The following is a 14,429-nucleotide window of genomic DNA, read 5'->3' as shown; positions in this document are numbered from 1 at the left end:
AATGCCTGGGCCACCAGAAGGAGTCAGTGATGCTCTGAGCCAGTAGACTGCTGCCTTGTGGGATGTGGGTTCAGCCTTGCCCAAGCTTCTGATATTTCAACAGAAGTTGATAATCAATCTTCTAGGTAAAATCTTTCAATTTCTTTATAATCTTAAATAAACAAACAGCTGAAATGAAATGAAAAACACTGTATTGGGCAAAAGATGTCCACAGGCAAAATCTAGCATATGGACCAGGGCTTAAAAGATCTTCTTGTTATATCAGGCTCTGTGCCCACATGTGTCTTATGGATGAGACTACTCAGACTTTCTTGGGAATGGAGCAAGTGAAAGTCGCTCAATCCTATCTGACTCTTTGCAAACCTATGGACTGCAGCCTTCCAAGCTCCTCTCTCTCTGGAATTCTCTAGGCAAGAACACTGGAGTGGGTTGCCATGCCCTCTTCCAGGGGATCTTCCCAACCCAGGGATTGAACACAGGTCTCCTGCATTGCACACAGACAGGGAAGCCCAAGAATACTGGAGTGGGGAGCCTATCCCTTCTCCAGGGAATCTTCCCAACTCAGGAATTGAATCCAGGTCTCCTGCACTGCAGGCAGATTCTTCACTGTCTGAGCCACCAGGGAACTGTGGTTCACCTAAAGATATTGCTTCCTCAGTAGCATTTAGTCAGTGCCGAAACATCCATACTGAAGCTGAGGCTTCAAAGGAAAAAAAAAAAAAGCTATGTTATTAATGTATTTATTTATATATTCCCCAAACAAATTAGTCCTAACGATTATAATATATGTTTAGAAGAAAACACTTTAGTGGACTCCCAACTGTCATATTTATTTTGTCTGTGCCACTTGGACACACAGGGGAAATTTCATCATCTGTCAGAATTTTACACCAAATACGATGCTACAAAGGCTCCATTAACATTTACATTTGTCTTCTTCCATACCCCTTTCCCTCTTTCTCTCTTTCCCTTACTGTCTCCCTCCCTCTCCCCTTTCCCCGCCCCCTCTCTCTCTATATATATATATTTAATACTCTCACAATGTTTACACCTCAAACTTACCGACATTCTTTTATCTCACTTACTTCATGTTAGACTATGTACATTTAGTTTTTATTCTGTTAAGAACTTTCCTATTTTGTACCATTTCTCTCACTAACAAACCTAAGATTCATTTTATGGAAAAATCTAAGATTCTGGAATATGTATGGAAGAAGAAGAACAATAACAACAACAACAAAATTCACCCAGAAATGTAAGTGCAGTAACTGTGACCAGAAACCAAAAAAATATACATGTGGAAAAAGAAAAAGAATGTAGAAATAGTTTTTCTTTAAAATTCTATTTAAGAAATCATTATATTTGGTGAAGTGGTGCTGTTCTATCCTTCTTCTTAATTGCTTATTTAATGTCCACAAAGAAATATAAATATGAGTTATCAATTTCCTAAAATAAGATCATAACCCATTGAGAAATGTAAAATATTTGCATAGTAATACAATTATACTCCATACAAATATCTGAAGGCAACTCAAAGAGAATGGAGAACGAATAAGAAGTGAAAAGGAAATCTGCATGACATTTAAACTTTGATAATTAGAAGGAATCAAATTTCAGCAGATTTTAGAAGAGAAACAGGTTAGCACACATATAAGCTGGCTAAAAAACAATTTTACCTCACCATAGTGTAAATATGAAATGTACCAAAGAGACCAAAAAAAAGAAAAAAACCCAAATACCTTATTGTTAAAATAGCTAGTGTTCTAATAAGGTACATATTTTTAAATGTGGGTATCTAGCATATTGACAAATGGTAACAAAAACAATAAAAACAACAGCCAAAATTATAGTGGTAGTAAAACAAAACCAAATTCAAACAAGCAGTCTGATTTGTAAGTGCTACAGATATATTATTGACAAAAGTAGTACTTAATACACAAGCACCTGTATAAATCTTGCTCTCAACTGTCATTAAACATCAATAAGAAAAAGTTAAATTTTATTACAGTTGTATTTACAGCCAAAGCTCCTTTACTCACTGCTAAAACAACCTAGAAAAAGCATTTAAATTTTTGTTATTGGAAATCAGCCTTTTCTAATTTCCCTATATTGACATGTTTTTTTTAAAAATATTGACTTGTTGATATACATTTAATAGTAATAAAAGATTCAAAAATTCTGGAAATCTAAAGCACAATGTCTCTAAAATGTCATAGTTCTATAACAATTTTGCTTCTTCAAAATGTTTAAAGTTGATACCACTCATTAATATTTACTTAGTAAATGCATATAATTATTTTCCTTTCAAAGACCTATACTATTAAGGTCTGCACATAAAAATCAGTACTTTCTTCAAGAATCTATTGAATGCATAGAAGAATTAGAGGTCAGATGTGTTTTCTAAAGAAAGTTCAGAAAAAAGACATGCATTAGGATTTAACAGTTTTAGGACTGTCCCATTAGCATGAACAACATACAATAGTTATTTCAGTGCACAGGTTTAAGATGTTAATTTATTACATTTCTTTAGAAGAGTTTTATTTGTACTTCTTTTGTAAAATATAGTTATCCTACATTCTTATATAATTACATACATGAGAAAACTATAACAGACATTGTTTCCAAAGGTGTTTTTCCATAGCAGAGAGTTTTTTTCTAACATAACGTAAATACTTCCCTTGTCAATGACCATGCGGTCCATGTATTTCCAAGATGAACTAGTAATTATAATGCCAGAAGTTAAAGCTATGGAAACTCTGGATGATTAATCCATACATTTAGAAAATAATCATTTTAACCAAAACTTTTAAATATTTAAAATCATTTAAAGATTATGTGATAGTTTCATCTGCACTAATATTCTTAATTAAGGGACTATATTACTGACTATAAATAGATACCCAAGAAAAAGATACACAAAAAGGCAAAGGTTGTCTGAGGAACTTACAAATAGCTGAGAAAAGAAAAGAAGCAAAAGGCAAATGAGAAAAAGAAAGATATACCTATCTGAATTCAGAATTTGAAAGAAGAGCACGGAGAGATAAGAAAGCCTTCCTAAGTGAACAATGCAAAGACAGGAAAACAATAGAATTGAAAAAGACAAGAGAACTTTGCAAGAAAATTAGAGATACCAAGGGAACATTTCATGAAAAATGAGCACAATAAAGGAAAGAAAAGGTATGGTCTTAACAGAAGAAGATATTAAGAGGAGGTGGCAAGAATTCACAGAAAAACTAAACGAAAAAGATCTTAATGACCTGGATAACCACGATGATGTGACCACACACCTAGAGTCAGACATCCTGGAGTGTAAAGGCAAGTGGGCCATAGGAAGCATCACTACAAACAAAGCAAGTGGTGGTGATGGGATTCCAGCTGAGCTATTTCAAATCCTAAAAGATGATGCTGTGAAAGTGCTGTACTTAAAATGCGAGCAAATCTGGAAGACTCAGCAGTGGCCACAGGACCGGAAAAGGTCAGTTTTCATTCCAATCCCCAAGAAAGACAATGCCAAAGAATGTTCAAACTACCACACTATTGCACTCATTTCACAGGCTAGCAAACTAATGCTCAAAATCCTCCAAGCGAGACTTCAACAGTACGTGAATCAAGAACTTCCAGATGTTCAAGATGGATTTAGAAAGGCAGAGAAAACAGAGGTCAAATTGCCAACATATGCTGAATCATAGAAAAAGCAACAGAATTAGAGGAAAAAAAAAAAACAAAAAACACTTCTACTTCATTGAAACACTAAAGCCTTTGACTTTGTGAATCAAAACAAACTGTGGAAAATTCTTAAAGAGATGGGAATACCAGACTACTTTATACTTTACCTGCCTCCTGAGAAACTTGTATACAGGCCAAAAAGCAACAGTTAGAACCAGACATGGAACAAGGAACTGGTTCTAAATTGGGAAAGGAGTACGTCAAGGCTGTATATTGTCACCCTGCTTATTTAACTTATATGCAGAGTACATCATGCAAAATGCTGGGCTGGATGAAGCACAAGCTGGGATCAAGATTTCTGGGAGACATATCAACTACCTCAGATTTGCAATGACACCACCCTGATGGCAGAAAGCAAAGAGGAACTAAAAAGCCTCTTGATGAAAGTGAAAGAGGAGAGTGAAACAGCTGTCTTAAAACTCAACATTCAAAAAACTAAGATGATGGCATTTGGTCCCATCACTTCATGGCCAAATAGAGGGGGAAACAATGGAAACAGTGACAGATTTTATTTTCTTGGGCTTGAAAATCACTGTAGATGGTGACTAGAGCCATGAAATTAAAATATGCTTGCTCCTTGGGAGAAAAGCTATGATAAACCTGGACAGCTTATTAAGAAGCAGAGACATTACTTTGCCGACAAAGGTCCGTGTAGTTACAGTCAAAGCTATGGTTTTGACAGCAGTCATGTACAGATGTGAGAGCTGGCCATAAAGAAGGTTGAGCATGGAATAATTGATGCTTTTGACCTGTGGTGTTAAAGAAGACTATTGAAAGTCCCCTGGACTAAAAGGAGGTCAAACCAGTCAATCCTAAAGGAAATCAACCCAGAATATTTATTGGAAAGACTGATGCTGAAGTTCAAGCTCCAACAGTTTGGCCACCTGATACAAAGAGCTGACTTATTATAAAAGACCCTGATGCTGGGCAAGATTGAAGGCAGGAGGAGATGGGGATGACAGAGGATGAGATGGTTGGATGGCATCACCAACTCAATGGACATGAGTTTGAGCAAGCTCTGGGAGATGGTGAAGAACAGGGAAGCCTGGTGTGGTGCAGCCCATGCGGTCGCAAAGAGTCGGACATGACTAAGTGACTGAACAACAACAATAGATATTTTGATTGTCTATATCACCAGAAGTTATGAATTTATATCAACTCCATTTATATCAATATGTATGACAGTAATCTTAGAAAAAATCAAAAGTAATAATGTCCCTCTTAAGCTCACTTTATTTCTAAATACCGTTTCTGCAGAGTCTGATTTTAAACAAAAAAAGGAATATTACTGTCAGGCAATTATAGGTAACATAATGAATGTACCTTTCAGATTAAGTAGACATACAATATATATCTCTCTGGATACAAAACTAAAATATATTTGAGAAGTTCATATAGATATATTACTGACCCATTAATTTTTGTAGGTTCGGAAAAGACAAAATATTAGTGAGAATAATCATAAACTTAAATTTTATATAACCTAACTAAAATAATATTTTATAATGGTTTTATGTTTTGCTGAGCAGTGGTTCTATGAATTAGCTAATCAAGAGCATCTCAGCATTAATTATATCAGAGCTAACATCACTGTATTTGGCAGGTGTCCACTAACATCAAATGGCCTTTGTTAATTAAGTCTGGAGAACAGATCAAATCATTGTGCCATTTTGGAAGGTTTTCTTAGCCTATTGATCTTGGCAGGCACAAGTCATCATGTCATTATATATCTTCTCAATCAATGGGTATTAAAATTACAACTATTATGGAAGGTTCTTGGAAATACCTTAATGTAAAAAAAAAGTTAAACAGAAATTGATAACAGCTACTCTAATGCACCTGTGACCCACTCATCTAGATTTTTTTTAAGGTACAGAGTCCCTGGATCACATTAACTCAATTGCTCCTGTCACAATATTACCTTCACTCAGTAATGATTTATGTTACATTATGTCCCCTGGTAATACAGAAAATCAAAATACGGTCTATTGAAACATCAGTTCTATATCTTTCATTAAATTGTGACTGAAAGCATTACCGTCTGCCATTCCATGCTCTTAAGATAAGGATACTCATGATTCTCAAAGATACTTATGTTTTGGTTGAATTTAGTTTCAGAAATTATTTGGTTTCTTAGCTAAATCTTCCTGTCATAAGAAAAATGAAACACTTTGATATTCACACTAAAATTTGTCATTAGAAAATTAAGAACCAGATTTAGTGATCAAGTATAATAACCTTTTATTAAAAAGGTATTCCTTTTACTTCTTTTAGATAAATATATATTTTTTCCTATCTAAATTGTTTAGTGTACCTCTGTACTGGGATAATCGAATAGCTATGGCAAGTATTTCAGAAGTAAATCATACTTAATTCTTGGATACAATATTTGAAACCCTGTATTTCCTGCCTCTGTTCAAAAACCTAGTAGGAACCAAAAAAATAAAGACATTTGTAAATTACTAATTTAAAAGACAATGGTGCTTCAGCAAAGGAAACAAAAAAGAAAACAAAAGACAACCCACCAGTTAGTATTAGGATAAGAAATAAGGAACTAGTCTCTAAAACTGACAAATAGTTCATGACGCTTAACAGTATCAAAACAACCCACTCAAAATGGGCAGAAGACCTAAATAAACATTTCTTCAAAGAAGAATACAGATGGCCAACAGGCACATGAGAAGGTGTTCCATGTTGCTAATTATTAGAGAAATGCAAGCCAGAACCACAATGAGATATCACCTCACAGCAGCCAGAATGGCTACCATGAAAAAATCCACAAAGAATAAATGCCGGGGGAAGGTGTGGAGAAAAGGGAATGCTCCCACACTGTTGGTAGAATATACATTGGTACAGCAATGGTATGGAGTTTTCTTAAAAAATTAAAAAGAGAGCTGCCATATGACCCTGCAATCCCACTCCTGGGCCTACAACTGAAGAAAAACAAGATCCAAACAGATACATGTACACCAGTGTTCATTGCAGCACTGTTTACAATACCCAATATCCAAGACATGGAAGCAACCTAAAGTCCATTGACAGAGGAATGGATAAAGAGACATGGTACATATATACAATGGGATATAACCAGCCAATAAAAAGAATGAAATAATTCCATGTATAGCAACATGCATGAACCTAGAGAAGGTCCTACTACGTGAAGTAAGTGAGATAAAGAAGGAGAAATATCATAAGACATCCCTTAAACATGGAACCTAAAAAGAATGAATGAAAATGAATTGACAAAACAGAAACAGACTCATAGAGTTGGAGAACAAGCCTACGGCTGATAGGGGTAAGGAAGCGGGGCGGGGACAGTTAGGGAGTTTGGGATGGACAAGGACTCACTGCTGTATTTAAAATGGGTAACCGACAAGCACACACTGCATAGCACATGAAACTGCTCAATGCTATGTGGCAGCCTGGATGGGAGGGGAGTTTGGCGGAGAATGGATCCATGTGTAGGTATGGCTGAGTTCCTTCACCACTCACCTAAAACTATCACAACATTGTTTCTCAATCAGCTATACCCCAAGACCAAATAAAAATTTTGAAAAGTAACAGAAAAGATAATGGTGCTTAAAAGAATCTAGAGTGTCCAGTTAATAACGTATGATCCAAAGGAAGTTACTGAATCTTTTTACCTTTACTGATCCTCAATTTACTTGAGATAATTCCACATCTATCTAAATGAGTAGGAAGAATTAATACACCCAGAAGCAGACTGCCCAGCATGCTAGTTATGGTGATGATGATGATTATATACAACTGAAGTTATAAAATATTTCTGTCCATTATCTAATTGACAGTCTTGTTACGGGTTGAAGAGTCTCCCACAAAAATTCATATGTTGAATTCCTAATACCAAGAACCTTATTAAGTGACCTTATTTGGAAATAAAATTACTGCAGATATAATTAGTCAGTATATTAGATGTAATTAGTCATTACCAGGGTTAGATGGCATCATTAGGTTGGGCCCTAATCCATTATGACTGATGCCTTATCAAAAAGGGAAATTTGGACAGAGAAACATGCACCCAGGGAGAAGGCCATGAACAATGTAGGCAGAAATCACAGTGATGCTTCTACAAGCTGAGGAACAGCCAAGATTACCAGCAAACCAGCAAAAGCTAGGAGTGAGCCCCAGGGCCTCCCTCACAGCTCTCAAAGAGAGCCAAGCCTGCTGACACTTGGTTCTCAAACTTCTAGTCACTACAACAAAAGATGATCCAATTTTGTTCTTTCAACCACCCAGGAAGTGGCATTTTGTATAGCCTTAGGAAAATTAAGAAAAAATAACAAAAATTACTACCCCTAAACTCTATAAGGGGGTTATTACTTTAGATGAGAAAACTGAAGTTCAGAGAGATGAAGTAACTTCTCAAAGGTTATAGAGCTAAAAATGGAACTTATGGATTCAAACCTTGGTTCCATTACTCTAAGATCAGATTTTCTTACAGTATAAAAGCTGAAAAATCTAAAAATCTAGAACTGGAGTATAGGTATATACTCTTTCTATATACTTTCTTATATCTTTAATGGTTATTTAGCTGCTAGAATAGTATAATAAAAAATAATCCCAACAGTTGACTATTTTCAGTCAAGAAAAAGAATGAGATTCACTGATTTCTACATTTTTCAATGAGAAACTTATGAAAAACTTACTCTATAATACTTTCATGCATATTAACATAACAAACACAGAAGAACTGTGAATACAGAAAAAGTCAAATCGAGACGATATATGGATGATTTTTAGCATAATTATGATAAAACACTTCTGCAGTTATCTTTTTGATATTTAAGTGATAAATCCATGAACAAACCAATAAGAACCAAATAACAGTATGAAAATAAAGGTAGGAGAGCTATAAACATACTAGATTTCTAGTAGTCAAGGTGAATATCAGCCACAAGATTCAGAAAGTCCACAGCATAAAAACAAGTCAATGGTTAAACCTAAGTTTATCGAGTTTTGACAGCTGAGAAAATGTATTAATTCATTCTCAGGATAACCCATGAGCTATGACTACAGATTATAGACACGATCTCCAATTATATGGTTCATATGTGGATTCTCAGAAACCAATGGCATGCCGCTAAGACAATCACAGATTAATGCAGGTTTGAAAGCGTCAGTCACTCAGTCGTGTCCAACTCTCTGCGATCCCATGGATTGTAGCCCATCAGGTGCCTTTGTCCATGGGGTTCTCCAGGCAAGAATACTGGAGTGGGTTGCCATTTCCTTCTCCAGGAGATCTTCCTGACCCAGGGATTGAACCTGGATCTCCTGCACTGCAGGCAGATTCTTTACCATCTGAGCCACCAGGAAGCCCCAATACATGTTTAAGAGACTCCAACACAATAAATAGCCACATGAACAGCTCTCAGATATTTAAGAATAAAATTAAAATGAAACCCACTGTGGTTTATTCCCGTGTATGTGTGTGCATGCTTAGTCAGGTCCAACCATTGGAACTGTAGCCCACCAGGCTCCTCTGCCCTTGGGATGTCCCAGGCAAAACTCATCCCATGACGAACTGATCAATTTGAATCTAAGACCACAGAAATCTGATATCCTCTTATAAAAATAAAAGTACTAGAAGGACCAAGTTTTTCTTCATAAAATCATTGGTGTCTGCTCTAACATCCAGTAAAATGGGTGAGTAAGGCCCCAAAGTTTGATCTCAGACATTGGTAACTGTCTTTACCTGTGAGCCCATACAAAGAAACAAAATGAAAAACATTAACAGAATGTTAATTTTTAAGCAAGCTGTTTCCTGGCAAATATAAGCCATTTAAATATCCAAGGCCTCCTGACAAATGGTTTTAGTTTTAACTTTATCTTGAATTATCCACTCCTCCACAGATTAAATGAAAGGATCAATCCAAGAAGAAGATATAACAATTATAAATATATATGCACACAACATAGGAGCACCGCAATATGTAAGGCAAATGCTAACAAGAATGAAAGGGGAAATTAACAATAACACAATAATAGTGGGAGACTTTAATACCCCACTCACACCTATGGATAGATCAACTAAACAGAAAATTAACAAGGAAACACAAACTTTAAATGACCCAACGGGCCAGCTAGACCTAATTGATATCTATAGGACATTTCACCCCAAAACAATCAATTTCACCTTTTTCTCAAGTGCACATGGAACCGTCTCCAGAATAGATCACATCCTGGGCCATAAATCGAGCCTTGGTAAAGTCAAAAAAATTGAAATCATTCCAGTCATCTTTTCTGACCACAATGCAGTAAGATTAGATCTCAATTACAGGAAAAAAAAAACTTTTAAAAATTCCAACATATGGAGGCTAAATAACACGCTTCTGAATAACCAACAAATCATAGAAAAAAATCAAAAAAGAAATCAAAATATGCATAGAAACGAATGAAAATGAAAACACAACAACCCAAACCTATGGGACACTGTAAAAGCAGTGCTAAGGGGAAGGTTCATAGCAATACAGGCTTACCTCAAGAAACAAGAAAAAAGTCAAATAAATAACCTAACTCTACACCTAAAGCAACTAGAGAAGGAAGAAATGAAGAACCCCAGGGTTAGTAGAAGGAACGAAATCTTAAAAATTAGGGCAGAAATAAATGCAAAAGAAACTAAAGAGACCATAGCAAAAATCAACAAAGCTAAACTTTGGTACTATTCTATCAGAGTTGCTAATATAAAGAGGCACGGTTCTTCTATTCTCTAAATGCTGCATGGTGGATGCATTTATCCATCTCTTGTAGAAAGTCTTCAAGTCATTTGGATACAAAAAGAAAGGATGCTACATATAGGGGTAGAAGAGTAAGAGTTACAGACTATTAGGTATAAGCTATAAAGATACATTGCACAACATGGGGAATATTTAGCCACTATTTTATAATAACCATAAATGCAGCATTACCTTTAAAAATTGTGAATCACTATATGGTACACTTGAAACCTATGTAATATTGTACAGCCACCGTATTTCAATTAAAAAAAAAGATGTTAAATACATCCTCTTTTCAAAGGACTGTATTATTTATAGTCTTTCAGTATCCATGCCTGTTCCTTTCCACATGCCTGAACTCCTTACTTAGAAACTCCAAATCTCAAAAACTAAAACTTCTACTATCTTTAATCTTTGTTTTTGCCCCTGCCATTTCTGAGCGCCATCTCGTCTCCTCCACCCCACTCCCCATTCAGAACCAGACCTACCTCCTGTCTGAGTAATGACTTGAATGTCACTTGAAAGAGGACCATCTCCAATTGAGGTAAAAGCCAGGACTTTGACAGAGTACGTTTTCTGGGGCACTAAGTTGCCTATAGTAGTGATCTGGCTGTCAGCTACATTGTGTTTCATCCAGTTGTTGACATGCTGAGTGGGATCCATCGTATAATAAACTCTGTATCCTTGGATCTGTCCGTTTGGCTCTTCAGGCTCCTTCCACTGAACCAGAATGGTGGTGGAACTCAGCATCCGCGCCTGGACGTCCCGCGGGGCGCTGGACGGGGCTTGCTCTGAGGTCTGCGTCAGCACGGGTTCACTGGGAGGCCCCCGCCCAATGTTGTTGACAGCAACCACCCTGAACTCATAATCCGAGTAGGGGCTCAGTCCGGCGACACTGTAGCGTGTCGTTGCCACTCCGTCAATTTCTTTGTAAGGTTCCTCAGAATTTTTAGGTTTATGCTGAATGATGTAGTAAGAGACAGGCTCAGGGTTCCCGGAGTCCCATGTCAGGGTGATGCTTGTAGCTGTGCTCTCAGTCACGACAGGAGTTCCTGGAGGTTTGGGTAAGGCTTGAGGGAGAAAAGAAGGCCGTCAACACCCATCCTCTTTAAGGTATCACAAGATTCCATAACTCTAGTATTAGAATGATGGGACTATGTATCTAGCGAAGATTTAATTAGGTGAAGTCATAGCAAAGTACAGTTTTCTAAGTGGTCAGGATGTACAGTAAGACATGCGTAGGTGACAAACCCCAGATGACTAGAAGTGGATTATATAGCACTGCATTTTTGGGCCGATAATGAAATTCACCACTTATTATCTATGAGATTCTGGATACATTGCTTAATTTCAGTTTGCTTTCGCTTTCTCATGTGAAAAATAGGAAAAAATGTATTACTGGAATTGTACAGTTGGGTAACTGTATTTCATGAGTTTGTGGTAAAGATTAATGAGCTAATCCAGTAATGCTCTTAGAATGTATCTGTCACCTTGAGAAAACAGTGGTTCCAATTATTACAATTATTATAACCAAAAGCTTGGCCAATGAGACTCTTGCTTCAAAAAAATGATACAACTAAATACTAATAAACACTGAAAAGAGCAAAATTTTAAATATAATGAAATGGTATTCAATTGCTATAAAAGTATTCATTTTGTTTTCAAGATGTATGACATAAACAGTATTATAATTTTTTAAATAAATTATCTAACCAATAATTTTAAGGTAACAAAGAATAATAATTTCAAATTAATCAATTTCAAATTCATGCTTTTTTACTTAATATTCAAAATATGTTGAAGGAACTAAATTAAAGCCTATCCACAAGTCTCTTTTTAAAATATTTTATTGTCACAATATGTATTCTATATCCAATATCAGTAATATCATATTACAGTTACATGAAAAACATTTCAATTAAATCCATATTTTAGAAATCTTGTTCATTTTTTAAGAAGAAAAGCACAACTCAAAATGCTACTAACTAAGAATAAAAGCCATCTGCGCTGGTGGTCTCATAGTCAAGCACCTCACCTGGACAGTGATTCAGAAAGGTAGTGGTATTAGGGAAGACAGGAGAATTTCACAAGCTGATTTTTTAGAGAGAACTCAGAAAGTAACACTCCTATAAACAGTTCTTTAGTACTCTTCTTTCCTTTTCAACTTAAAGAAAATACAACACTCCTTACAATGGTAACTCTTCAAGAATAACAAACTTGTACTTAATCACTGTTACACCAACAATACCTAGAACACTGTCGAGACCTGAGTAGGTTTTTAACAAGCATTGAGAAATGACCACCTGAATAAATGAGTCCTTTCTCTCTTTAAGGTGCTTTTAGTTTCGATTCACTTTTTGCCATCAAGTTTCACCCTCATGTTTTATTATTTATGTTGGAGGAGGAGGGGGTAGGGGAGTAGCGAGAGTCAGGAAAACAAAGAAAAGAAATTGAACAAGATATTAGTTTAATGTGACTCCTGCTTTTGCATTCTTGAAGGTCTTTAGTAAATCTTCAAATATTTAAAGCTGACATGGTTAGTATGGGAAAGGTGATTCAATATTTGCATACGACTCTAAGAACCATGGAATGATAATATTTGGCCAAGGGATTTTATGGAAAATAATAATAAAAAGACATTTGTTTAAATATTCTGGTCTGGCATTTTGCAAGAAAGCGGATAATCTGAATTTTCCCTAGATGCTTTTCTATATTCTTGAGGCAAGTAAAAATATTGCTAATTAAAGGTGTGTGTTTACTGATATTTAACAGATACTCTCAGTTACACTAAGTGACGCTGATTATACAGTACAGGTTTTGTGTCTATAATAGTATGCTTAGTACAGTAATTATATGTAATGAAACATTACTATTAATATTTTAAATGATGAATTATTGAAAACAGTGTGTACCTTGTTCTTATGTCACATTATTGATTTTATATGGTATATAGTAAGTATGTATATTTGGTCAAAGGTATGACACTGATTACAATATGTGTGGTCCATTTTTTTTTTTTTGGGGGGGGTCACAATTCCTAGAAGGGGAAGATGATTTGTGTTCATTTTGCAATAGTTCCAGACATTTGCAGAATCTAAAGTTACTCTCATACTGACTCATTTTAGGAAAGTTTTCTAAAATTATATAAATACTGTGTAAAAAGAGTTGGTTCCCTCACATATTCATTTCCCCTACTTTGATTCAAAAGTAACCAAGGCATATATTTCTTTGGTTAGAGTCAGTACCCTTATTTCAAGAAAAAAAAAATTGTTGAGCACTTCAACTACACAAGGTGAGAGATGAAGCTAAAACAGAATATAATCACACTTGCATTTTGCATTTTAATGGCAGGGTCTATCAAAAATTTAAAGCATCTATTATTAGACCATGTTGATTTCAACTCTTTTTTTTTTTTTTTCTTCTGGGATTTTGAGCATTTATTAACACTTACTTGGATTTTTCTGTTATGTACCTCTTCTCAAGGTTCTGGATGAATATAAAACCTGTACACATCATCCCGACCATTACAGCTGAGCATGTTAAGCATTCCTCATCCTGCCCTGTTAGTGCCTGAGCCTGGCTACCACTTAAATATTTTGATAATTATCATGACTTAGGTTGTCAATACTTTTAAGAGAGAATCTGCCTACCTAGAAGATATGTGTATCTAACGTGATACCACAAATAAGATTGGGCCATGATATGTGAAACACTGACCAATGAACTGATTCATTTTAGGATTCCAAGAACAGACTTTGTAGAGGCATTAGTCAGTTGATGTGAGAGTACCCAGATCCTCCAAGCATGAACTACTGAGCATACCTTTGACAGTGATCTGTGCTATTGCTTCAATGACACCCAGTGTCGACATAGCTACACAGGTGTAATTTGCTGACTGTCTTACATCATTCAGTTCTAGGACATTTCTTCCTATTGGCATATCATCTTCAGGTGTCAGATCTTCTGCCC

The 14,429-nt window shown here is 35.7% G+C and overlaps 1 protein-coding gene across 13 annotated transcripts in view; it reads right to left on the bottom strand.

Moving 5' to 3' along the window:
- The window catches only part of PTPRD (protein tyrosine phosphatase receptor type D), a 428,379-nt gene that overhangs the window by 197,945 nt on the left and 216,005 nt on the right, over window positions 1-14,429 (bottom strand). For all 13 annotated transcript variants that reach the window (XM_043891355.1, XM_043891351.1, XM_043891349.1 and 10 more), the window contains exons 6-7: window positions 14,283-14,429; window positions 10,949-11,530 (exon numbers count right to left, since the gene is read on the bottom strand). The exon at window positions 14,283-14,429 is cut by the window's right edge and continues 123 nt beyond it. In XM_043891355.1, the coding sequence (XP_043747290.1) occupies window positions 10,949-11,530; window positions 14,283-14,429 (729 nt within the window). The remainder of the gene's footprint in view (window positions 1-10,948; window positions 11,531-14,282) is intronic.

Source organism: Cervus elaphus, chromosome 29 (assembly GCF_910594005.1).
Source record: "Cervus elaphus chromosome 29, mCerEla1.1, whole genome shotgun sequence".
Taxonomy (NCBI): Eukaryota; Metazoa; Chordata; class Mammalia; order Artiodactyla; family Cervidae; genus Cervus; species Cervus elaphus.
The sequence above is the reverse complement of the archived record's forward strand: the minus strand, read 5'-3'. Positions and strand labels throughout refer to the sequence as shown.